A 27,979-nucleotide genomic window follows, 5' to 3' on the forward strand; every position below is an offset into this window, starting at 1 on the left:
CGTATTTATTTACATCATTTATTACATCGTGGACGCATGCGTCCAAATCTCAAAGAACACTGCCTCTTGTAATATGACAAATACCCGAGGGAGAGGGTTGTCATGTCTCAGTTTGCAATAATCCGCATTTTTAATGTTTTCTGGACAACGGCTAGAATGAAACATATATATCTTCAGTCACACCAGTCAGCTGTTACACGTTTGACCGCGGTGCCATTAGATGACGTCATAGTAGTATCATGCAGAGATTAACACTTTATTTATTCATGGCGTTCAGGCTAAGCTGACACCTAGTTTCTGTATTTTATAATTTTGATAGAAACAAGATAATTTCCTTTTAAATTGAAATGGATCCCCAATGAGAAGGAAAGTGAAATCTAGACTGCTTCATTTTAGGGCTTTGTATTGCAGAAAGGGCTTGGCGGAAGGGGAAGAAATACGGTTAAGGGACTGTGAGACAGACAAGCTCCGGGCCATTGTGCACAAATGTCCAGGCTTTCTCGCAGAAATATACAGTTCCAGTTGATTCAATTTTTTTTACAGCGATTCGAGTGAAGATATTATTTTGATTATGAAAAAAGCAGGCATTTCTTTCAAATATTATTTTCTTTAATTAATTAACAGAATTGTTCACACAAAATGAATTTTGATCCGCTTTCGTTTCCTTTTTCCTATTTATACACTTGAAAGACCAAACAGGTGCCCTACTTCCGGCGAGAGTAGCCTCCCTTGGGTTGTATTTTGTTTGTTGATTCTTAGCTCGGAAGAAGATTACCTACTTCGTTCTCTCAAGTTTCATCAAATAAAAGGTAAAATCCTTGCAATGTTTTTCAGATGCCGACATTGTTTGTTCTAGTAGAAGTTTTATGATGAGGTTTTTAGTGAAAGTGAATCAATGCACACCTTTGTTTTGTAATGTAAAATTACAAGATTCACAATCATGAAGCTCTTGTAAAATATCATGTTTAAGAGTTGCTGCTTTTGTGAATTTGATGCACCTCAAGCACCTCAAGCACAGGGTGACAGTTATTCATGATCAATACGTCTATGATCATTATTCAGTTTGCTGCATGATGCGTCACAATTAACATCAGTTTTTTAATTATTTCCACCAACAACAGTGTATTTATTTAGCAGTATTACGTGTCTCTGTTCGATGTTGTGGCTTTATCGAGTACTGATTTCATATTTGGAATATTTACTAAAATTTTTAGGGTAAGACTTCCGCCCGTATCCCCCCTAAATTTTAACGATGAGGAAAAATGTATTTGAGTGGCATTTTTAGAAGTTGGATGTCTTTCAGTATGTTCAGATAGAATTACCATGGTGTAACGTGTTTTCAGGGTAATAACGCAAAAGATGATCATGTAAATTATTGCGTATCAGTAGATTATCAAAACTGTAATTCCGTAATTAAATGTCATCTCACCTTTCATAAATTTATTGTCAGAATGTTCTGTCATCCGCTGGTTTCCAATGCAGCGAACATTTTGTGTCTGTCCGCCAGCGCGAGCGGGAGAAGTGACGTACCATGTTTTCGGATTACTCGTTATAGCGTGGGTCACGACCTTGTATGGAAGCCCAGGTGATACATTCTTCTCCCAAGAAGTCAACAAATACAAGGCATTTTGATGAAAAGTCAAGCAAACTGGTCATTTCTTTCTTGATTATTTGAGTGTTTTTTTGTGAAAATTGTTAAAAATAAACATATTTACAGGTAAGTTATTCAATCATGTGCACATTCATTCTTCTTGGCACGCCATGGCAGGGACAATAAACATGATAAAACACTTCTTGTCTGCGCAGTACAGTGACATCGCAGCAGTATTTTAAATGAACCCAGTGGTCACAAGCCGAGACGAATTCTGCACCACGGAAAAAAAAATATGTAAGAGATGACCAATTCGGTCTTCCATAGTTTTTTTATTACGTCGGCAACATTCCATTAGAGTCACGTGATGTTTATGCTTGGCTTTTCACTCTAGCAGACGATGGTCCGCTTGACAAGTTACGAGCTTTATTTCAAAAGTTATGATCACATTTATGAAGGTTCTGAAAGTGCATTACGTTCTAGGGTAGAATTTTAGTACTTTGACAGAAATTTAAGTCACAACTTACATGAAAGCTGGATATTTCAAACATTTTGTGTCCCGGTTGTCACAGAAGCTTCTGCACTGGAGACGGTGTTTACAGGTGGCGCTGTCATCTCTCTGTACACGAGAAATTACGGGAAAAAGACATACCCCGAAAACATGGTACGGCACGGTAAAGAAACATGATACAAAAATCATCCTTATCAGATGAGGAATATAAATTCAGGTGATATGATTTGACTAGAATGAAATTTAAGTAGGGATACGGGCAGAAGTCTTTTGGGAAAATGAATAATTTGTTATTAGTGTTAATCATAAGTGAGATTCATTGATTCGTGTGAATCATCAGTGAGCTGTGTTACATGGGCTTTAATTGTGTTCATATACATATTATGTTTGCTTTTTTAGATGAAATTTGAACTTTTAAGCGGTCAAAATGTTCACTGTTAATCTTTCTAAACATTTCAATATCATGATTTGGCTTAACCATTATAAATTACCCAACAGTCTGATAAGATCAAGAAGCTGGCATTTAGAAGCTGGTAGGATGAAGAAGAACATTTTGTATGGACTGACAACCTCTTAATTGCAATAGATGCAACATTTCGGTGTAGATCTTAAACCATCATCAAGCAAGTGATGTTAACATATCACGAAATGTTATATATATTTTACAGTACATGGTAATATGGAGGACATACGTCATATTGTTTCCAGTAAATATAAACAAACCAGGTGTCAATAGTTGACAGGACAGTTTATTAGGTCATCGCTGTACTGTCACAACATATCAAATGAAATCTTAGGGAGCCATTCATTACCCAGCTGTAGGGCTGCAACGATTCACCCAGACCTCGATTCAATTTGATTTTCGATAATTCCGGAATCCGCGGTATCACGAATGGCGTTATTGTGAGGGATGACTGTATCAGATGGCTACATGCCTCTTTGTCAGCTGCCGATGTATGTTATTTTGATGTATATATTCCTTGAACAAGATAACTGCCAGATAATATTTAGTTGTGTTGGATGTTACATGGCCTCCCTGTTGTATATGCATTATGCAAGTGTATCACCGTCTCTATGTATTCCATTATTTCTGAAAACTTTCACATCAAGAAAACATAATTTAGTGATGCTGATTAGTTTTGATTTCTACAAATCTACCATTACAAGGAAATGCTTCATTTTGATTTCAGAAAAGTGTTTTAATGATAGAAATTGGAAAAGGTCTGTCATATCAAAACCAGCGTGAGTGAGTTTGGTTTTATAGCAATATTCTAAATAAGCCTATCAAAGAAGTAATAATCTAGCAATATTAATATTGATAATGGCAGGGAACACGAGAATTGGGGCGTTGTACACACGTGGGGAATCAAATCTGGGCCTTCGGCATAATAAGCAAATGCTTTAACCACGAGGCTGCCCCACTGACCCCCAAACTAGGGCATATGATGAGGAAACTACATTGTATATGAGAGAAAAGCACTTGTTTTCCCCTGAACATGACATTATAAAGCTTTGACTCGACAAGTAACTGTCTCTAATCATTCTGCTGAGTAGTAACTTTTACATGCAAATTATCCATGTGACTGTCTGGAGAAGCATGACACTGGCGACAAAACAATCTGTCACAAAATATGAAGTCCTCCTCTTGTTAACAGTTGTTCCCGTGAAGATCCGGGTTAGAATTGATGTTCAGTAACCCTTGTTTGTCATAAGAGGTGAATAACGGGATCAGGTGGCCAGGCTTGCAGACTTGGTTGACACGTGTCATCATATCTCAATTGCGTAGATCGATGCTCATGCGATTGATCACTGGATTGTCTGGTCCAGACTCGATTATTTACACACTGCCGCCATACAGCTGGAATATTGCTGAGTGCAGTGTAAAACTAAACCCACTCACTCACTTGTTGATAGTTGATTAAATGACAGGTTCTGTGATGTTCTTGAAAGTTGGACAAACACGAACCCATGACACATTTTATGGATAACAGCAGTGTTTCAGGGCTACAGAGTGAATACATATAGATATTCTTGCTCCATTATCAGGTGGGGGTATGTGAGTCAGTGCACACGAGTGATATATATATAGACAGAACATGTTTCACCAGAACCAACATTAACACGATTTGTTTTAAGGGAGGTCCTTTCCAAAGTGAGATATGCAAGAATGGAACATGTACTAGCATTGCAGTAGTGCAATCATGTTAGTTTGCCAAGACTGCACATGGTAAATTGTCGATTATAACTATTATATACCAAAGAGTGTCATGAGATCACTGGTTATTGCTGTGACAAATTAACACTGTCAACATGTCCGCTCCATACTGTACATCAATCATAACAACAGTATTGTATTCATGAATAATTAGTGATTCAAGTTATCCAATATTGGATAACATATTCGTCTCATAGTGTATTCAGCCCTAAAGGATAACAATATAATCGGCTGAGTCAATGAGAGGATAACATGGATAACATAGTAAGACAAAGTCAATGAGATTAACAGTATAACAATGTGAGACGAACTCAATATAGTACAATAGAATACACAGGGTACATGATTTGGTCTTGGTTAATGGCTGGCTTCTCTTTGGAATTCGATGCTTTTTTGAGGTTTATCCATTTTCCAGTGCTTCATGTTTGTCTTAAGAATCTTTGTTATTACCAGGAAATATGGTGGTTGGGATTTTTTTATGAGATGTTCCGGAAGGTCAGATTTCATGTTAAATTTTTCAACAGAGGTCTTGCGTTGTTTTATTCTGGTGGTTATGGTGTGTGATGTCTCTCCTACATATTTGTCTCCAAAGTTGCTTAATATTTCATGCACACCTCCTCTAGGGTTTGGGGTGGACTGGGTGGGACCTTCTGCGTTGGCATGTAACATAATTTTTAGTCTGAGGAGAAAGTCTGCTGGTCTGGTGACTGGTAGGACCTTGGTATGGCTGTGTGAAGACATGACATATTTTATGGGTAACAACTTCCTTTTATTCTTTATCATGATGAAGATCCGGACTAGAATTGGTCTTCAGTAACCCATGCTTGTCGTAAGTGGCGACTAACGGGATCGGCTGGTCAGGCTCGCTGACTTGGTTGACACATCATTGTATCCCAATTGCGTAGATCGATGCTCATGCTGTTAATCACTGGATTGTCTGGTCCAGACTGGATTCTTTACAGACCGCAACCATGTAGCTGGAATATTGCTGAGTGCGGTTTTGAACAACAAACAAACAGATAAAAGGCATTGTATGTTCTTTACAGAGCTGCTATTTGGATTTGTTTAAGAAACATTTCCTCATAGTCACAGGGCTATTTCCTACTCAAAGTAAAACATTTCCCCACATCCTGCCTTTATAGTTTGCCCAGCTGTCAGCATAAACTGTTATATGTTTTATCATGGGTTAACCTTTCTGTGTCAATCAGAAAATTACCTAATAGGTCAGGCTGAACATCAGACTGCACACTGTTTAAAAGAGGTAAAAGGAGAAATATCTAAAATAAGCATTTTCATAAGTGGGCATATGTTTTCATGCATAACCTGGATGGATAGTTGGGTAGCCAGGTGGTAAATTATGATGATTATACCAAAGGCCTTGCTTTGATTTCCCAGGTAGGTACAATCTGCGATGCCCATTTCTTGTGCCGCTCTACATGATATTGTTGGAATATTGTGAAAACCAGTGTAAAGCACTCTCTGATCTGCTCACTGTGATGTAAAAGGAATAATGTTCAAAGTGGCACTCACTCACTCAACAGTCCCGACCTTGTTGCTGTTTCATCATGTTCAGTGAGACAAGGGAACGAAGCTTCTCAAACAATTGCCTAAAGGACATCTGAAGTTTTTGTAAACTCACTCACTCGCAGCACATAACTCATAAATTTAAGTAGCACATTTAACTTGATAAGAGCTTCCAGGAAGCCAAAGTTTATTAACCAAAGTCTTTGTTTGTCTTTTCTAAACAAGATTTCATAGTGGCTAGTTCCATTCTTGACCAAGCTATCTGGATAATAAATGCTGATGGTGACTTCAGACATCCAGACATCAAGATTTGTGTGTGATAAACAAGACAATCATTATGGTATAGCTGTTTAGACATGTCAGATGTAGACAAACCTGATTTTAGCCTGCTTGACTGCCATCTAGCCTGAGTCACATGGATAATTCTGGATGGTCTCCAATAAATGCTTGGACAGGATTGTGTCAGGTGATGTGTGTCTAGCAGCAGCAAACAGGGATGGTCAGTCATATGTTGATCTTAAAAACTATGATGTCAGACTTTGTGACAGGTGCTTGCTGCTGATAGGTTTGAACAGAATACTGCTGCACATCACAGACTGAGTGATAGGCATAATGGCAGTGTATGAAATAAGTCAAAACCCCAGCCAGACATCTGGGCTGGTAACTTCAAAAAGAGATTTAACCAGTCCTTCTTCAATACTAAACAGACAGTGCCAGTGGACACATTATCTGAATATTGTTTTCACCCGTCCATCGGGCTGGCTAGCTGTAAAATTTGAAATCTATCCTGTCTCGGTCGGTCGGATGGGCCTTATTTCATACACTGATAATGGGACTTGAGCAACACCTTCTTTTAAAAATACCCTACGCAATGTGTTGTTCATAATTTGATTATGAAGGATTATGTATGAAGAGATATATAGGTTTTTCTTAAAGCAAGATATATTATGATATATTTATGTATGTTTTGAGATGCAAGCTAACATATGAAAGTTTGAGTGAGTATGAGTGTGTATGAGTGTCAGTGTCAGTGTGAGTGTGTTAGTTTAGTTTTAAGCCGCTTTTAACTATAAACCAGCATGGGAGGGACACCAGAAATGGGTTTCACACATTGTAACCATGTGGGGAATCAAACCTGGGTCTTCTGTGTAATGAGCAAACGGTATAACCACTAGGCTACCTGTCCGCCCTAAGAAAGTTTGAAAGCAATATTTGATTTCTATTTGATCAGTAGAGGACGTAACCTGTACGCGAGGCGTTCCCCCGTTACACGTACAAGTGACTACCTGAGAGGGGGTCACTCATTCGCGTGACTGCCTGATCACAGACAGGGAAACTCTGCATGTCACACAAAAACGTGTCTAAAAGTGTTGTTTATGAAAATAATTAAACACAATTTGCTACAGTCATTTATAGTTGTTCAAGTTATTGATTGACATGAATGAAAACGTAAAAGGAAAAATTTAAGTAGTCCAATTTTGACAAAAATGTGCAAAATTTAAGCAAAATTCGACAATGTTCAACAGTGAATTTAACCCATGTGCATATTTTTCAGAAACTTACATTTATTATTTTCTGAAAGCTCATTCATCGTGTTTCATAATTATGAAATATGACATTCTTACCGATGATCAGTCTCTACATGACAAATGATTTCTATGGCAAAAAGCCTGTCTCCAATTGAAGTGTGAGTGAGCGAGTGAGTGAGTTTGGTTTTACGCCGCTTTTAGCAATATTTCCGCAATATGACGGCAGGAGACACCAGAAATGGGCTTCACACATTGTACCCTTGTGGGGAATTGAACCCGGGTCTTTGGCGTGACGAGTGATCACTTTAACCACTAGGCTACCCCACCGCCCCTTCTTGAAGTGTGAGGTATGTGCAGTGTTATTGCCATGCTGGCATTGTGTCTGAATCTGTGTACAGATGATGGTGTGTTCAAATTACCTAGTGTCAATGAGACTGAAGAATCAAGTTCATTTACCTTTTTGAAAATACTAGAATTACGTTTCTGCAAATTATGCACTCATTGAATGTCACTGGCAAAACAGGCTAATGTTGCTTATCATCACATCAATTGTGTAGATCAATGCTCATTATGTCAATCACTGGATTGTCTGGTCCAGATTTGATTCTTTACGGACCGCCACCATACAGCTGCAGAATTGCTGAGTGTGTCGTAAACAATATGCAACAACAACTAATATTGACATTTGAACCTTCTAAGTGTTGCATGTATTTTTAAGTGTGTAAAGAGATTTCTAAACTTGAAATTATTAGGCTGACTGTCTGAGTATGGTTTTACGCCGTTTTTAGCAATTGAAATTATTAGGAAGGAACATGAAACTCCAATTCATGTTAATATAATAAATTTATAAAAATAGAGTAACTGAAGTTTTGGCCTTGTCGAGATGTGTTAATCTCTGATAACAAACAGGGACTTTTGTGGTTAGTTGGAATTTATCGCATTGATAGCAGTGCTGTGAAAACATTGTTAAAGTTACAACATTGTACAAGAATCAGAATAAGAAGTACAGATATTTGTATGATTTATCTGGAATACCATATACATCTCTGTATGATGGAGAAACACTGACCATGAAAAGGATATATCCTTGGCTGGGCTCTCAGTCAGTGTTTTGGGCATCTGTTTATGATTTGGTATCAGTTGAGTTACAGGAAAACATGGTTTATTACCTTTGATGATTATTTATACACATGTTATTGGTATGTATAGTCGTGTGGTTGTTGTGTTTGTCTTTGAGTGATCTGTACAGTATACATTAGTGCTTACTGAGGCGTTATACACTCATGTATTACAACTTACTGAATCAGGTATTACTGCTGATATCACTCATCTTGTGATTCATTTGTTTACATGTGTTTATCTTGTTTAAACATGTTAGGAGATATTAACCTATATATTCCTGTGTAATAACATAGACATTCTGCATGTAGTTTTTAGGTTTAGATGATTTGATAGTCAAATCTTTGATCGACAAGCATATGTGAGGAATCTTGATAACGATATCTAAACATCAAACGTAGAGTCCCCAGTGTCACATTTAAACTAACCCCTCGTGGGCCTCGTTTACTGCAACCTTTGATGCGAGTTGCTCATCCAGTGATCAAGGTGGAAATATTCCTGCAACAAGTTCTACTGGTAGCCAGCCTGGCAGGTGCTTGTTTGGGTGTCAGATGTTTGTGTCGGAGACTGGCGACTCCCTGGAGATGGTGGGTATAAATATCACCCATCCAGGGGGATCTGAGTCACACCAGTCAGACTCCCACTTTCCAATCTCTCTCGACAAAACTTCGCCATCGGACAAGTCCTGTTTCTGCAGTAACACCAGTGAAAGTGTATTTCAAGCCGAATAGCTGTACTAGCAAGGCTTACTTTCAGAAAAGGTGGTTGCTATAATAATTTCAATTCAGTCATCTCTGACATTTTTGTGTGAGGTTTTCATCAATGTCTCTGATTCGCCACGTGCCGATATCCTGGGATGTGCCCAGCTCCTGGAACAGACATGGCTGGAACATGGACCATTTTAATCCAGAACGCCAGCTTAGCATGCTGGATCGGGAAATGAGAGATATGAGTATGCGATCAGGATTCCGTGACATGAACATGAGCTCTGACAATCGAATCTCCAACCTCCGGTCTGATTTTGACCATTGGACGCCATATGCGAGGTCATCGTCATCAATGGTACCCAGCATGCCGATGATGACCATGCCATCTTTTGATGGCGATTTCCAGTATTCCTTGCGACATATGGATAGAGAGAGATGAAGAGAATGACAGAAGAAATGAACAGGATGTTTTCACATTGTCAGCACCTTGTTCCAGTCGACTCCCAGCCCGAGACCTGGAGAACTCGGGAGAATTTCCTAATGGAGAACCCAATTGTGCATGATCAGTTTGGAGGCAAGAAATTTCAACTTCAGTTCGATGTCCGCCAGTTTAAACCTGAAGAGATTATGGTGAAGACTGCCGAGAAACAGCTCTCGGTGCATGCTCGCCACGAGGAAAAGGGAAATGATAAGTCTGTGTTTCGTGAATACCACCGTCAGTTCACGCTTCCAACCAACATGAACCCAGAGTCTCTTGTGTCCAAACTGAACAGAGATGGACTCTTGACAATTGAGGCACCCCTACCGGCTTTGGAAGAATCGCCTAAACTCATTCCCATCGAGCACAATTAATCATGATGTGTTGACAGGACTTGTTATTGAACTGGACCAAAATGCTGTATCGTTTTTGAACAGTATATCTCATTTACTTATGTATTGTGAAATATTGGGATCTGGACTGACGAAATCCATTCAGGTAGAGGATTGTAGTATCTGTGAGTTTTCTAGTCATTTCTTATACCATGTCATGTAGTAATATTTATTTAGTGATTTGTAATATTTTGTGTACATATTCCAGCTAAATGCATTTACCTGTTGAACATTATAACATTCTGAAACTGATTATGGTGCTATTTGGGTCGAGTTCGTTGACAGACAGTACAGCTGTGTTGTGTTTGAGGGGTGTATACCATATTCAACCTAATTAGTGCCCATGCATAGGTACATCTATTAGTATTACCTGAACCTCCCTTTCTTTGTATATTGGGCGGTGGGGTAGGTTAATGGTGGTTAATAGGTTAGTGGTTAAAGTGTTTGCTCGTCATACCGAAGACCCGGGTTCGATTCCCCACATGGGTACAATGTGTGAAGCCCGTTTCTGGTGATACTCACTCACTCACTCTTTCACAGTCTTTGTATCTTATATAAATGGACACTCATTAGGTTGAAGTTAAACATATTTGACTTAGTGAGCATGGAAATAGTAATAGTCACATCGGCAGTATTTCAGCCACATTGTGACCAGATGCTATTTAAACTATGTATTAAATTAAATATGTTAATATATTTTTCAGAGATATTGCCACCTCATATTGTATATATATATATCTATATCTCGCATACAGGTTACGTCTATATATAGATATATGTAGATAGATAAGTATATACCACTCAAAAGTGAAAGACCAGATTTACCAGGACTATGGTTTATGTGTCATGAGAAATTATCAGTATATATGTAGCATTATTTTTTGATAATTTGGTATTAGTTTGAGTTGGTATACTTGTATATATGCTATATTTTATTCGCCTATTTGGTCCTGCAGAATACTCAACATGTAAATATTGTGGTCAATATCGGATGGGCGTGGTGGGTATGATGATTGTCAGTGAAAATACTGCTGAGTTGCTTGTATATTTGTATTTTTGTTTTATATTTAATAAAATATTCCATTAACTAATTTTGTCTTTTTTTGTCCTGGAAGTCCTTGGTTATTCAGTGACCACAGATGTGGATTGTGGTACTACACTAGTGGTTAAACTGATCACTCAGCCCGGTCTTAACCTGGGTTGAGTTGCTCATGTGGGTACAACTGAAATAGTCAGCCTGATGCAGTTATGTGTCACTCACTCACTCACTCACTCACTCACTCACTCACCCACCCATCCACTCACTCACTCACTCACTCACTCACTCAAATATGTTAACATTTGAAAAGTACATATAACTGCTTTTAAGACTATGCCTGGTTTCATTTTATATAGTCAACTCCAGACCTGGTTGCTACCTCATCATGTTCTATTGGACAAGGGAACCAAAGTTCTCAAACATTCGCCTTCAGAAATCTTTGGTTCAGGGGAATTTCTCTGATGAATTAATGTGATTTTTGTAAACACAGGAAGGGGATGGAGCTCTCTCCGTCTGAGGGGTGACTCAACCAGGCTTCCGACTTCCAAGACGCTATTTGTGGAAGGAATGCCCAGATTATAGTGAAGTGGTCTAAACTTACATTGTATTATTTTTAGCGTTCACATGATTCATGTCAGAGAATGTTCAGGTGATCTGTATAGAGTAGGAGAGGTAATTAGTGGGTGTAGGTTATTGTTATGAGGACATTTTGTAGTTGTTAGCATTTGACGGCTTGGGTGATTGGCTGGGTGTTGATAATTGATGGTGGTGTTCAATTGATATGTGGTATATGGTGGGTGTAAGTTATTGTGGGTGTAGGTTATTTGTGGATGTAGGTTATTTGTGGGTGCAAATTATTATTGGTGGGTTTGGGTTATTAGTGGGTTATTGGTTGGTGTGGGTATTGGGTTATTATTGGTGCTATTGGTGGGTGTGGGTTGTTGGTGGGTGTGGGTTATTGGTGGTGTGGGTTATTGTGGGTTATTGGTGGGTGTGGGTTATTGGTGGGTGTGGGTTATTGGTGGGTGGGTTATTGGTGTTATTGGTGTGGGTTATTGGTGGGTGTGGAGTTGTTGGGTGGGTTGTTGGTGGGTGTGGGTTGTTGGTGGGTGGTTATTGGTGGGTGTGGGTTATTGGTGGGTGTGGGTTATTGGTGGGTGTGGGTTATTGGTGGGTGTAGGTTATTGGTGGGTGTGGGTTATTGGTGGGTGTGAGTTGTTGGTGGGTGGGTATGTGGTTGTTGGTGGCAGGTGTAGGTGTGGGTGTGGGTTGTTGGTGGGTGTGGGTTATTGGTGGGTGTGGGTTATTGGTGGGTGTGGGTTAATGGTGGGTGTGGGTTATTGGTGGATGTAGGTTATTTGGTGGGTGTAGGTTATTGGTGGGTGTAGGTTAATGTGGGTGTAGGTTGTTGGTGGATGTACGTTGTTGATGGGTTTGGGTCATCATGTGTGGGTGAAGGTTATTGTGGTTGTGGGTTTTTCAACTATGTAAGTGGTGGATGTAGGTAATTCATGGAGTGTATATGCATTGCAGGGTGCTGTTAAAAAGCATTGCAATATATATTCCTTTGCCTACTTTTAAGAAATATATGATTTTAAACAAATGCTCATGTCATATATTGTCTGGTCTGTCTAGCCAATCTCTGTGTTCTTACAGTCTCTGTTGACCTCAACCTGTACAGATGTAATTAATGAAAACGTCTCTCCCATCACAACCTCCTTGAAGATGATGGACTGTGAAACCTTGCTTTGATCTTCGTGAGGCCTGTGGAAGGGCTGTCTCTGAACACCTGGGCATGAGTGGTTTAACGAGAATTGCTACCTTGCATTTCATCTCCAGGGTAAATCCACTCACTCTTACTGCTGATTTTACGACACCCATCCAGTATAAATTTTAAAAGTATATATTCTGCTGTTTCAGCTTATTGCTTTTATTTATTTCCTTTAATTAGATGACGTCACACTTGCCATACCTGAGTTTCGAGTTGTTCCTGTAAGGTGGATCTGATGTTGTCATGGTCACCAGTGGGTCTACAGGGAAAGAAACCTTTCAAAATTTCCCACTAGACCACAGGACCAATGAGTGGACAATAATTAGTGGTCCTGTCTGTATTTCACTGGTCCAAAATAACATTAGTAGATTTATTAACTATCAATACAAAATTCACTAGCCACCAGGACCACTGCAAACTTATCATTTAGTCGTTCTGATGAATTTTTACTAGTCAAGGACCACAGGACCAGCGTAAATTTCGCACACTGGTTTATGGTCATGTCTATGACCATGTCTATGGTCAAGTATTCAAACATACTTTTGTAAAGTTTACTTGTCCTATCATGTTAATAATGGAGGCAGTGATACAATCAGTACATTATGATTCGATTAATACAATTCAGTACAATTTTGTATGCAACTGATACAGCTTGCATAGTGATACCATCAATAATTTTTGAATGCTATTGGGATTCTGGAGCAGAATAGCAGTGTATGAAATAAGCCATAAACCCAGCCACACATCAGGGCTGGTAACTTCAAAATGTTACCTGCCCAAAATGGATTTAACCAGACCAGACAATCCAAAGAAAATAGTTAAATTTTTAGTTAATGTTTAGTTGCAGTTTTAGTGATAATGTATGTCAACGCAGTGCTTTGAGCTTCAAATGTTTAAACAGTAATTGTCAAGTCAAAATGTAATGCTCAGTTTGAAAAATAGATTTTTTACTCAGATGTATGGAACATGTTATCTAACAATTTTACCAGACCATCGGGCTGACTAGATATAAATTTAGACTGTCCGGCAGAAATCTGGCCCATATCGGGCGGGCGGAGGGGCCTTATTTTCATACACTGAGAATAGCTTCCCACCCATGGTCTTTGTTGAAAGCTGATTTTATAACTAGAATTTCCAGACTTAGGTTTTTCTAGCCTGTTGTGATTAAACTATTAATACTGAATGGAATTTATACATTTTGAAGCTGTAATCAAGTATCATTCTTCTGTATCTAATAAAACATAAGTCCACAGAATACCAAGGTTATTTTTGTCTGCGTAACAGTGAACCCATAGATTTTGTTTTTGAGTGAGTGAGTTTAGTTTAAGCCACCTTTAGCAATATTCCAGCAATATCACATCAGGGGACACCAGAAATGGGCTTCAAACATTATATCCATGTGGGGAATCAAACCCGGGTCTTCGTTGTGACAAGCCAACACTTTAACCACTAGGCTACCCCCAAACAGAACAGAACCAGGTGTAGAATATCATTCATCTTGGTGGTAACATAGTTACTGCCATCATATTTAATGGCTGCAGTGAGTGAGTGAGTAAGTATGGTTTTATGCTGCTTTTAGCAACATTCCAGCAATATCATGGCAGGAGACACCAGAAATTGGCTAATGGCTGCAGTGACCTTATCATGGTTATGGAGTCTCCTTGTGGATGTGTGATACTGTTGATGGCTGCATGGTGTCTATAAATAGCAAACTAAAAGTTTATAGAACTAATTAACAGCATGCTTGACATAAACTAGACATCCAGGGGATGTTTTATTGCGAGAGAGCTGTGCAGGGATTGTATTACAGTGATATCAAACAGCATTAACAATCTGGTGTAACTCCTGGAGGAACATTCTCAGTTAATGCAGTGCATTGCTGTGACTCCTCTATTGAGCTGGAGTTCAGGAGGAGACCTCACATGCCACAGCTTTGGGTTACATACTTTTGGGGCACTCAGGGCATTGCAACAGCTCAGACTGTGTTCATAAATTATATGAGTGAGTGAGTATGGTTTTATGCCGCTTTTAGCAATATTCCAGCAATATCACGGTGGGGCTCATAAAAAATGGCCTTCATATATTGTACCCATGTGGGGAATCGAGCCCAGGTCTTCATCATGACGAGCGAATGCTTTAATCACTTTGCTACCCCACCGACCAAATTTCATAAATAAAGTCACAATGACATTCAGATTTCATTGATGAGCTTCAGCATCTATATTAAATGGGTGTCAACTTAAACTCAGATGCATGCACAGAGATGCCAACCCATATGATTTTATCATATTCGTTTAGAAAAAACAACACAAAATACGAAACTATGATAGCAGTAAAAATATATGACTTTTTCAAACAATACATTAAATTAAATTATCAAATAGCATACGTATCATTTCAACCACATTATTATGTATGGATGCTCACTACTGATTTAGGTGAGTGCAATGTTGATAAGAATTTCTTATAATATTTATTGTTTATTCAATATGAAACTTCTTTGGAAAAGTTAATACAAATTTTGTCAAAAAAATGCTAATTCTTTACATAAGTCTTTGGCCAAAATACTAATTGGGCTAAATTAGGGTTGGCATCTCTGTCTTACCATTGATCTTTTGTTGTTCTCAATGTACAAGGTTTAATCCTTGAACACATCCTTCTGTGCGAAATTAAAGCTTCACTCTTTGAGTAGTGTCATATTATCTTTCTCAGAATCCATCATGATTTTAAGTATTTAGTTGACTACAAATTTTACGGTCTAACTACTTATTTTCATCCTTCAAACTACTATTTGAAACAGTTTGGGGTTGGCATCTCCACATGCATACGTATGTGTGTGTTTATCAGTTTGTCTTCTGGCGGTGGGGTAGTCTAGTTACCAAAGTGTAGACTCCTCCCTCTAAAGGTCTGGGTTCGATTTTCCACATGGGTAGAGTTTGTTGAGCCCATTTCTAGTATTCCCTGCAATGAAATTGCTGGATTATTGCTACAAGCAGTATCATTTACCTTTTCCAGTTTCCATCATTAAAACACTTTTCCAAAATCCAAATGAAGCAATTCCTTGTAATGGTAGGTTTGTACATATCAAAACTGATTCCAGCACCACTAAATGATGTTTTCGTTATGTGAAAGTTTTCAGAAATAATGGAATACGTAGGGATGGTGATATACTTGCTTGATGCTTATAGAACAGGGAGGCCATGTAACATCCAATGCACACACACTCACTCACTCACTTACTCACTCTTCGGTAACCCACGCTTGTCATAAGAGGCGACTAAGGGGATTGGGTGATCAGGCTCGCTGACTTGGTTGTCACATGTCATCGGTTCCCAATTGCGTAGATCAATGCTCATGCTGTTGATCACTGGATTGTGGCGTAAAACTAAACTCACTCACTCACTTACTCAGCAGTTTGTGTTTCTGTCCATTCGGATGTCCATATGTATTCATGTATCTCACCATTTGTACATCTCTGCGTGTGTGTTTGTGTGGGGCGGTGGGGTAGTCTAGTGGTTAAAGCGTTGGCTCGTCACGCCGAAGACCCGGGTTCGAATCCCCACATGGGTACAATGAGTGAAGCCCATGTCTGGTGTCCCCCGCCGTGATGTTGCTGGAATATTGCTAAAAGCAGCGTAAGCTAAACTCAGTCAGTCAGTCAGTGTGTTTGTGTAGCTGTTTTCAGCTATATGAAGGCAACCTGTAGTTATTAAAGAGTGAAGCGCATGCACGCACGCGACGCACGCACGCACACGCACACGCACACACCTGGATCCGCCTATAAAGATGTTAATTTAAGTTTCCTGTTGCAGGTGGATGTGTGATGTCACAAGATGGGGGAGAGTCCCTTGGATGTACCCGATGACCCCGGACAAGGAGCAGACGACTGTCGTCTCTGGATTGGCAACCTGGACTCGAGATTGACAGAGTAAGGCCACAGATAAGGGAATTACTTGATTTAATCATAGCATGGGTCTGTATGTGTCTTCCGGTGGTGTGCTGGTATATACTAGGTTGCCCTGACATGGCGTGGTTATCTCCCTTGCTAAATGTATTGTTTGTGAAATCCACACTTTGTGTCATACATCAGCCTGTAAGGTAGCCAAGTGGTTAAAGCGTTCGCTCATCACACCAATGTTCTGGGTTTGATTCCCTACATGGCTACAACAGGTGAAGCCAATAGCTGGTTGACACTGAAATGCATAAAACTCACACATGGTTTCTGTGAAGTTGGAAAATATTGTTATCAGACATATTTTTCAAGAGCAGAGTCTAAGTTAGGTCATTCAAAATTATTGTGCGGTTGTTTTTTTCTGTTCACTATGTGCAATTTCCAAACTTAACCCTGAGCTTAACTAATGTTTTATAATTTGATTACCAAAGGGGTAGTTTGATTACATATTGGGGCGGTGGGGTAGCTTAGTGGTTACAGCGTTTGCTTGTCACGCAGAAGACCCGGGTTCGATTCCCCATATGGGTACAATGTATGGAGCCCATCTCTGGTGTCCCCCGTCGTGATATTGCTGGAATATTGCTAAAAGCGGCTTAAAACTAAACTCAGTGATCATAACATATGGTAATTCCGAGGACAAGGTACACACTTTGTGCTTGTGGAAGCATGTGAAGTGTTATAAAATCTCTCTAGTGTCTCTCCTATTATCTCCCATGGTTCAACAGTCACCAGGCATGATGTAAGGTGATTCTGTATGTTGGCTGGTTAGGTGTTCACATGTGAATGGTGGGGTGTAACAGCAACGTGCAGACACAGATTTCAGAACAAACTATGGGATGGGGGATGTACTCAAAATATTAAGATATGATTAGAGATAATTTGGGGAAAATAATTTGCATTTGGTAAACAAAATATAGTGAATTTGTTGTTACTTCTCTCATGAAATCATTTAGTGATATCTTCTTATCTAATTGACTGGTGGCGCGTGGTCCTGTGCACAGAGCTCAGGTCACAAATCAGTTGAAGTTAAGCAACGTTGAGCTCGGGCAATCTTGGATGGGTGACCGTGTTTGGCAGCTTGACTCCTGAGAGTTTCTAGCACTTCAGTCCTGCCCCACAATGAAGCACATGTGATACATGTGGTCTCACCTTAGGCAAGTGAGTTTGTTCAAATTGCCTCTGTTCACCCAGCAGAAAATGGGTACCCGGTTGGATAAAGTCATGTGACTATAACCTTCTAGCGCCTAACAGGCAGCTTGGGTTATCCGGGGTAATAAGAATCAGATTCTGATTAAGCGCCGCGAGCAATCACTTGGTGTTTGGAAACGTGCGCTATAGAAGATGACTTATTATTATTATTACTAATATGTTTCAAAAAGGGAGGATTGGTACCCCCTGCACCAATCCTGAATCTTTGTATAAGATGACCAGCCAGAATTCTCGTGTGACCACTGATCTCCATTATTTGTGTTGTTAAAGGTTCACCCTGCTAAAGGTCGTCCAGCGTTATGGTGACCTACAAAAGTTTGACTTCCTGTATAACAAGGCTGGACCGGAGATTGGAAAGCCACGTGGCTACTGCTTCGTCAGTTATCACAACAGACAGGTAACGGTGGACAGAATCATTGTTCTCATTGCTCAACTCTGACATCCTTCCAGTGGAGTTGTACTGCAGGAAACACAGGAGAATCATCCTTTTATCCAATTATGGCAAACCATTTATTTATCAGAAGCCAAAGTGAGGATTTTCACCAGAATCTTATTTTCAAAGCATAGAATTGATAATATACAAGCCTGATCTGTTTGATTGGCATTTTAGAAGTTGGTGAGTAATAAGAAAGTAAGATTCTTTATGGATAACAACTTGTTTCTATACTTGGTATGTGCCAAGGTCATGTCAAATATAAGGATCATTACTTGTATGAGTGGAATTTTAAAAGTTAGGACGTACAATATTGAACAAACCTTATGGATAACAACTTCTTTATTTCGTCATTCCTGCTTGACAACGGTACAAGAATCTGTATCGAAATGTCGCACTCACAAAATACAGAAGTTGTTATCCATAAATTTGTTCAGTAACGTTCATTCATGCTTTGAAAAACTCTTAGCAGTTCTTGGGCTTAAAACCTTAGAATTTCTTTTCTGTTTCTGGCCTAAGCCAAGCTTAATATGTTTCAGAATGCCGAGAAGGCCTTAAAAGCGCTGAATGGCAAACTGGCATTATCAAAAAAATTGATAGTTCGCTGGGCACATCAGGAAAAACAGGTTTGTTTACATCAGTTTCACAAAGCAGTTTCACATCTTTCCGTTGTAGCTTTAGATGGAAGTTTCACATGGAAGTTTCTCGATCATTCAGATGTTGAATTAAGGAAAAAGGGAAGGGACTTGCTACAACTAGTTTTAATAGACTCGCTCATGCTTTTACTCTCAGAAGGCGTTTGTGTGAATCATGTGTACATGGGGGCAGTGGAGTATCCTAGTGGTTAAAGCGTTTACTTGTTACCCCACATGGGTACAATGTGTGAAACCCATGTTGGTGTCTCCCGCTGTGAAGTATTGCTAAATCGGTGTAAAAGTAAACTCACTCACTCATGTGTAAATGGCCTATGACCTGCGTAACTCTGGGGTTTTTGTCCACATTGACGTCCCTCCCACAGCATACTAAAAGATGTTCATAGATGGTACTTGTTGTCACTCTGCCTGTCGCTTGGCATTTAAAGGATTGTATACTGTGTCTAAGCTTGGTAGCCATGTTAAACTCTGTGTGGGCTTAGTAGGCATTTGGCCTGACTACAACACACTCGGGTACGAAAGTCCCAAAACATTCAGTCAATTTAAGTGTACCAGGTTTTTAATCGTGAGTATTTTTGGATTTTATTGTATGGCAAAATAATCACATTGTAACGCCAATGGCTGAATGGATGGTGTAAATCCAGCTATGGTCCATGTTACAGGACATTGTAAGTCCCCATGGTCTCTGTATGGTGATCTACCTTCAGTTGTTTATTACTGGCCCATTTTACATTGTATTGTCCAAAAATAGTTTTCTATAAAGTTATATGCTAGGTAGTTTTAACTCATTGATAATCTAGTGGTTTTACTGCGTTGACAGGGTTTTAAATCTCTATGTATTATAAATTTACTAGTTTCCACATGCATTTCATATGGCTGAAATATAGTCAGGCATTTGGCCTCACTACAACACACTCACATGCACACATGTATACACACACGGGAAACTCCATTTCTCCTCCTATGTTAGGCTGACATGTAATTTATGGCTGAAATATTGATGAAGTGGTTTGTCTGTCTGCAACATGTCCATGATCAAACACCTAATTCTCACTATATTTGATGTGTTACTCTTCCAGAAAACCGACATAAATGCAAAGCTACCTGAGAAGAATGTTCCACCTGACAGGTATGTCTGCTGAAAAGAGAACTCATTAAAATCAAGTGTTTTATTCTGATACAATATGCCTCGTGTAAATATCTGAAATTCTGCCTTTGCAGGTCAGGTGACTTTTCTAACATCCAATCAGCATCCAAGTTCTTGGTATAAGCTACCCATTTAGAGAGCATATGATTTCTGTCTTGTAAATGAACATGATGGAATGCAATGCAAGACTTTCATAGATTTTTGTGGATATTTTGTACACCCCATCATTTCTGGAGTCAACCATTGGAAAGTCAAAAACAAAATATATTGAGGGCAATGGGTTATTTCCATCAACCAAAAACAAAATATTTGAATATTTGAGTGGAAGGAACTATCCATTCCGTTGGTTTCACATTAATTTTGACTTGCTGTGTGCATGGGCAGAGCGTGTAAAAATATCCCCTGGCCAAGTCCCGGTGTAACAGGCCAAACTTTCCCCCTGGCCAAACCTTCCCTGGGGAAACTTTGGCGTAGGACAAGCTTTCCCTGGGGAAACTTTAGCCTAGGCCAAAAACTTTTTCGCTTGTTCTTATATCAAAGAGGGAGATTCTGGCCAAACTAGGCTATTTCTTCCCCAACCTTGTTTTCATGTTAATGTTCATCTTGAAAAAGTCAGAAACAAAAACAAGACATAGCTATTCACGTGAACACATTGATAAGATATTCATGTTGATGTCAAGTTCCATTTACAATTTACAGGTCATCTTCATCTTCAAATATAACATGTACATGGTTCCCATTTTGTTTCAATACCCTTCTATAAGGTGAGATTAAAAAGAAAAGCAAGCATAAAAGCAAAGTTATTATATCATTACTATCGTTTTGTATTAAAATTTGCTTATATTTATGTTTCAATAATTTACTTATCCCCAATTACTCCAAATTGGCTTATCTCAAAATCATTACTATATTCAAAACTTTAACTAAATACCCAGTTTTTACTTGGATGTCCATATCCATTCAAAATTTGATTCCCTCACTCATGGCTTTAAATATGGCATCCATGTCAGGGAAACATCAACGTAACAGTTGGAAGCAGATGTAAACATCAACTCAACAAGAACCCAACACAATATCTGTATCAAATGCTGTATCATCTATCATTCCACTATATTGCCTTATTCTACATTCAAAAGACAAGGTTTGATAAGGGGTATACTTGGCCCATGGCTATCTGAATCATATTTCATTCACCAAAAGTGATTATGGATTAGTAAACAAGCTTATGTGAATAATGTTCCATTACATTTATACATAAATACAACAAATATAAGATAATAAACAGCATGATAAGAGAGCAAGCAACCTGTGTATATTACATCTTATTTACCCTTCAAATGTGCGATTGAATGTTTACATCTTATGGTGACATGATTTGGACAGATGAAGAACTAATGCAATGTGTCTTCATAGGAAGGGCGGCAGGAGCAGGATGGATTTATAGATATATGCCATTCAAACATGTATGCATTCAAATCACTACACCCAAGTCAGAGGCAAAAATGGACTATTTGGCAAAAATGTGTAAACATATGACCAAACCGGAACTTGGCCAGTGGATAGTTTTACATGTTCTGCGTATGCGCACAGTGAGTCGAAAATTAATGTGAAACCACCGAATATTGAGGCGGTTAGAAAAAAGAATATAACTGGGCTGAAATCTGATTGGCAGAAGAACCCAGTGATCCTTTTAGACTTTATGGTGAGAGTTCAGTCGAGATTCACCTGGAGCATCTTCCTGTGAAGGGTTTGTTTGACCTTAATGTGGAGAAGGAACTACTCTGATTTGTGTAACTTACGAACAGCAGGAAAAGTATATAACCAAGAGATGGCAAATAACATTGTTGCAGTTTTCTACTGCAAAACCAGAGAACAACAAAGTAAGAAACTGTAGAATGCTATGCCGTGAGACCAGTAAACTGCAAAGTATGAAATTTATAAAAATATAATTTCAAAATTTGACCATCAGTTTGGATGGGTTAATTGAAGTGTGAATGATTTGAAAGCACTGGTTGATCCCTGCCAAACTGATGTTCAGTTCTTAAGTGATCACTGCCATGTTGTCATGGTTAAATGAATGATGATACCAAACTGGCTGTCACAGGAGATATCACTTACTTAAGATTGACTGAACTGAACTTGGTGTTTCTCTGTCCAATGACATCACACCTTGATTTGATCAATAATGTTAATTGTAAGTCCTCAGTATTTATGTAGATAATATTTCAATACAAATGCTGACAAAAATAGCTTTAAGTGCCTCACTTAGTTCATTAAGCTGTTGATTGCAAGTCCACATTTGGCCAACTTGTCTGTGCAGAGTTGTGGCCCTTAGTCATGCAGGGATCCACTCAGTTGCTGTTTGAATTGAAAATGTAACTTTTGTTTTGGTCCTTGGTTTGCAAGCACTATTCCAGTACTCATGATGCTAAATGGCGACATGAATTACCTTGGGATTTTTGCGGTCAGTCATGTTTAAAGATAGATTTCTGTGTTTGCAGTGTTGATGTGAAGATACATGCCATCGAAGCCAAGCTAGAAGAAATGTCAAAAACACAAAAGGACTTTACAATATCGAACAAAGTGGAAGCAGCCCCCGGGAGCAGTAAACTGAGCATTGCAAACCCGGAAAACATTCGTAATCAGCCTGTGTTGAAACCCAAACCCTACTACAGAAAACACAGGAGATGACTGTGTGATAGCCCAATCAGATTCGGTGTTTGTGAGGCAGCAGTAAACAATATAAATGTTATTGCTGTTGTGGTGCGATACGAAGACTTTTGTCAGTTGTAGAAGGATATCAGAGGAGTTTGCAGGAGAGTCCTGATTGTGTTTGGAGAAAATTCTGGCTTGTGACTGGAGGAGAGTGCTGTATTTGGATACTCCTGTTTTTCAAATGGAGGAGATTCCTGTTTGCCATTGGAGATTCCTGTCTGTGGTCGTAGAAGTCTGGTTTATGACTGGAGGAGAGTGCTGTATTGGTTGAGTTATACTCCTGTTTGCCGATGGAGATTCCGGTTTGCCAATGCAAGAGATTCCTGTTTGCCATTGGAGGAGATTCCTGTTTGATGTCAGAGAAGTCTGGTTTATGACTGGAGGAGAGTGCTGTATTGGTTGAGTTATACTCCTGTTTACCGATGGAGATTGCCGGTTTGCCGATGCAAGAGATTCCTGTTTGCCATTGGAGGAGATTCCTGTTTGATGTCGGAGAAGTCTGGTTTATGACTGGAGGAGAATGCCCTGTTTGGTCAAAGGATATTCTACTTTGCCTATTGAGGAGACCCCTGTTTGTCGAAGAGTAAATACTTTGTGGATGAAATAGGTCAGGGCAGATTCGAGTGATTAAAGAAATGTGATGTGAGTTTTAATAATAAATGTGAAAAGAAGTTTATTTGTTGGTTATTGATACACTTTTACTAGTACATGCTCTTCTGTTTAACTTAGAAATGTTTGTTAGGCATCAATGCTTATTGTTAAATCCTGTGATAGTTATTGGCAAAAATATTTCAAATTTCTTTTGTCAAAATATGCAGACAGTGTCTTCCATGAGTGAGTAAGTGAGTATGGCAATATTTCAGCAATATCACAGCAGGGGACACCAGAAATGGGCTTCACACATTCAGAGGTACAGATAAGCTGCATATCTGTGTACATTACGCAAATATGTATGTGAAAACTCAATTCCTTGTAAGACCATTGCGTACCAATGTTCGTACCATTGCGTCTTTAGTCTTTATTCATGTGAATGTAGACCATCGGCCCATGGCATTGGTTATACATTGGCAGCCTTCAAGCTGCAGCGACAACAATTGTTAGCATAGAAGATAAACAAGGCAAGATTTCGTAAAACCAGAGGAGTAGCATTACTCATCAGTCGATTAAATTTACACAAGGTTGGATGGGTGAAAACATCGACAGGGATAAAACGTTTACGTAAATACTCAATAAATTTCATCTAACATGCGTAGACACAAAAATGTAGCTTGCGTACTGGTGGATAGCTAAAATAACTGAGGTGTATTGAGAGGTTCTATTTCAGCACAAGAACTTGGCAACTTGCAGTCTATCTTATACTAGTTTCTCATATTACAGATCAAATATAAATAACAAACACATACACCAACATTTAAACTTTATTATATGTTTAAAATTAATGGAAAATGGCAAAATACCCAATTAAGTTTGAGTGAGGTGGGTACAATTTTTTGGGTTACTCAAAGGAAACTTGGGATACCCAATTGAGATGAACACAAGCGAGTACATAACTCAATGACCCAAAAATTTATAAGGTTAGAATTGATCTTCAGCAAACCATGCTTGTCGTAAAAGGCGACAAATGGGATCAGGTTGTGAGGGTTGCTGACTTGGTTGACACATGTCAACATATCCCAACTCTGTAGAACGATGCATCTGATGTCAATCACTGTATTGTCTGGTCCAGAATCAAATTTGTACAGGCTGTCGTCATGAGGGGTTGGTATTGCAGAGAATTTTCATATTGCGATACATTGCGATGCGAAAGCATATATTGCGATATGTATTGCAATATATTGCATGAATTATTTTTAAACAAAAAAATACTTATAATCAAGTTAATGCTTGATTTATAGAGCAAAAAAACAACAAAATCACTATGCTGGATTATGCTTTAATAACTTTTAATCATGATAAAATAAAAATGTAAATTATATTTGGCACAAATGAAACAAGGAAATATCCAAACATTTGCGAGTGTTATGAAGTTTTCCGAATGCAAGTCAACTACCGGTTTTCGATCAGCGTATCGCAATACGTATCGTTTTCATGTCTGAACTGGTAAACCGGTTATATTGTCTAGCCCTAGTCGTCATATAGCTGGAATTAGCTGAGTTCTTCGTTAAGCAACAAAAAACATTTTGGCAAGCCTACACTAACACGTGATGTTCCATGATTAGTCTGGTGTGGTGATCAAATCCATTTAATTTTATTCCTCAGATGTTATTTTTGTTTTGCCTGACTTTTCACAAACACAGATACACTGAATATGTGGAAGAGACAACACTTAACTCTGTAACTTCCTCTCAACCCAATTTCTCAATATAGAGAAGTTTCTTTCGTCTTGCCGGACTTTTCACAAGCACACTACACTGAATACCAGGAAGCACTTGATAGTATACCCTCACATCACTAAATTCTGTAACTACATCTGAATCCAATTTGTCAATATACAGAGAGAACCTCTCTACTCAAGGCATCCTCGATAATCTCCAGGGTATACGTTCCGATAAATCTCCACTAGTACCCTGGATGCATCTACCTGGCTCTTTATCCACCTGAAGTTATACCCAGGAGATTACTTAGCATGTAGTCAAGGATGGGTGTCAGAATCGCGCACCACTCTTAAGACAACTATGTCTTACGCTGCTTTTAGCAACATTCCAGCAATATAACAGTGCACCAGAAATGGGCTTCACACATTGTACCCATGTGGGGAATTGGACTAGGCTACCCCACCGCCCCCACTTGGAACAACTAACAAACTAGTATTGACGATAATGTTGGCTCCTCCAACCACCAGGAGACTCTAAAGTAGACCTAATCGGGCCATTCCAGTCAAGCAGCACATCCTTTTGCTGCGTACTAACATCAAGACTGACCATTTGTTCCAGATATCTATTTACTTTCTGGTGCAGAGGTTACAAAATGTAACGTCATACTTCTATCATATCCACTTATAAATATTATTATTCAGAAGACAAATGAATCAATAAGATTTTGGTCATCAGATGATTTACATCCAGATTTGAACCCAATGTGCGTGGTCTGAACCCAGGCATCAGACAGTCCACATCCTGACTGGACCCAGTCCCTGAGGTTTGAACCCAGTCATCAGACAATCCACATCCTGACTGGACCCAGTCCCTGAGGTTTGAATCCAGCCATCAGACAATCCACACCCAGACTGGACCCAGTCCATGTAGTTTGAATCCAGCCATCATACAATCCACACCCTGACTGGACCCAGTCTGTGTAGTTTGAATCCAGTCATCATACAATCCACACCCTGACTGGACCCAGTCCCTGAGGTTTGAACCCAGTCATCAGACAATCCACACCCTGACTGGACCCAGTCCCTGAGGTTTGAACCCAGTCATCAGACAATCCACATCCTGACTGGACCCAGTCCCTGAGGTTTGAACCCAGTCATCAGACAATCCACATCCTGACTGGACCCAGTCCCTGAGGTTTGAACCCAGTCCCTGAGGTTTGAATCCCAGTCATCAGACAATCACACTCCTGACTGGACCCAGTCCCATGGTTTGAACCCAGGCATCAGACAATCCACACCCTGACTGGACCCAGTCCCTGATGGTTTGAACCCAGTCATCAGACATAATCCACACCCAGACTGGACCCAGTCCCTGAGGTTTGAACCCAGGCATCAGACAATCCACACCCAGACTGGACCCAGTCCCTGTGGTTTGAATCCAGTCATCACACAATCCACACCCTGACTGGACCCAGTCCCTGAGGTTTGAACCCAGTCATCAGACAATCCACACCCTGACTGGACCCAGTCCATGTAGTTTGAATCCAGCCATCAGACAATCCACACCCTGACTGGACCCAGTCCATGTAGTTTGAATCCAGCCATCATACAATCCACACCCTGACTGGACCCAGTCCATGTAGTTTTGAATCCAGTCATCATACAATCCACACCCTGACTGGACCCAGTCCATGTAGTTTGAATCCAGCCATCATACAATCCACACCCTGACTGGACCCAGTCCATGTAGGTTTTGAATCCAGTCATCAGACAATCCACACCCTGACTGGACCCAGTCCATGTAGTTTTGAATCCAGTCATCATACAATCCACACCCTGACTGGACCCAGTCCATGTAGTTTGAATCCAGCCATCATACAATCCACACCCTGACTGGACCCAGTCCATGTAGTTTGAATCCAGCCATCATACAATCCACACCCTGACTGGACCCAGTCCATGTAGTTTGAATCCAGCCATCATACAATCCACACCCTGACTGGACCCAGTCCATGTAGTTTGAATCCAGCCATCATACAATCCACACCCTGACTGGACCCAGTCCATGTAGTTTGAATCCAGCCATCATACAATCCACACCCTGACTGGACCCAGTCCATGAATCCAGGTTTGAATCCCAGGCATCAGACAATCCACACCCTGACTGGACCCAGTCCCTGTAGTTTGAATCCAGTCATCATACAATCCACACCCAGACTGGACCCAGTCCCTGTAGTTTGAACCCAGGCATCAGACAATCCACACCCTGACTGGACCCAGTCCCTGTAGTTTGAACCCAGTCATCAGACAATCCACACCCAGACTGGACCCAGTCCCTGAGGTTTGAACCCAGTCATCAGACAATCCACACCCTGACTGGACCCAGTCCCTGAGGTTTGAACCCAGTCATCATACAATCCACTGACCCCATGTAGTTTGAATCCACATGGACCCAGTCCCTGTGGTTTGAACCCAGTCATCAGACAATCCACACCCTGACTGGACCCAGTCCATGAGGTTTGAATCCAGTCATCAGACAATCCACATCCAGATTGGACCCAGTCCATGTAGTTTGAATCCAGTCATCATACAATCCACACCCTGACTGGATGACCCAGTCCCCATGGTTTGAACCCAGTCATCATATAATCCACAGACTGGACCCAGTCCCTGAGGTTTG

The 27,979-nt window shown here is 39.8% G+C and overlaps 2 protein-coding genes across 4 annotated transcripts; both read left to right on the top strand.

Moving 5' to 3' along the window:
- The first annotated feature begins 698 nt into the window (after positions 1 to 698).
- Positions 699 to 23,104, top strand: LOC124269847 (probable RNA-binding protein 18). 3 transcript variants are annotated; one of them, XM_046704892.1, is made up of 6 exons: positions 699 to 809; positions 16,689 to 16,804; positions 18,308 to 18,434; positions 19,010 to 19,096; positions 20,203 to 20,252; positions 22,772 to 23,104. In XM_046704892.1, the coding sequence occupies exons 2-6, from the start codon at positions 16,710 to 16,712 to the stop codon at positions 22,959 to 22,961; spliced, it is 549 nt and encodes a 182-aa protein (XP_046560848.1). In that variant the 5' UTR covers positions 699 to 809; positions 16,689 to 16,709; the 3' UTR covers positions 22,962 to 23,104. The 3 variants fall into 3 exon arrangements, with proteins under 3 accessions (XP_046560848.1, XP_046560850.1, XP_046560849.1); XM_046704894.1 differs by lacking the exon at positions 699 to 809 and adding an exon at positions 12,662 to 12,945; XM_046704893.1 differs by lacking the exon at positions 699 to 809 and adding an exon at positions 13,057 to 13,183.
- LOC124269848 (protein lethal(2)essential for life-like) lies at positions 8,675 to 10,913 on the top strand. The gene has a single exon (XM_046704895.1). The coding sequence runs from the start codon at positions 9,632 to 9,634 to the stop codon at positions 10,046 to 10,048; it is 417 nt and encodes a 138-aa protein (XP_046560851.1). The 5' UTR covers positions 8,675 to 9,631; the 3' UTR covers positions 10,049 to 10,913.
- Positions 23,105 to 27,979: the final 4,875 nt, after the last annotated feature.

Source organism: Haliotis rubra, unplaced genomic scaffold (assembly GCF_003918875.1).
Source record: "Haliotis rubra isolate DU_JTF1 unplaced genomic scaffold, ASM391887v1 Scf148, whole genome shotgun sequence".
Taxonomy (NCBI): Eukaryota; Metazoa; Mollusca; class Gastropoda; order Lepetellida; family Haliotidae; genus Haliotis; species Haliotis rubra.

Bases quoted from the DNA above. Each gene is read 5' to 3' on its own strand.
- LOC124269848 (XM_046704895.1), top strand. From the start codon at position 9,632: ATGAAGAGAATGACAGAAGAAATGAACAGGATGTTTTCACATTGTCAG.
- LOC124269847 (XM_046704892.1), top strand. From the start codon at position 16,710: ATGGGGGAGAGTCCCTTGGATGTACCCGATGACCCCGGACAAGGAGCA. The intron at 18,435-19,009 runs GTAACGGTGGAC...AATATGTTTCAG, and splicing joins TCAGTTATCACAACAGACAG to AATGCCGAGAAGGCCTTAAA. The intron at 20,253-22,771 runs GTATGTCTGCTG...CTGTGTTTGCAG, and splicing joins AAGAATGTTCCACCTGACAG to TGTTGATGTGAAGATACATG.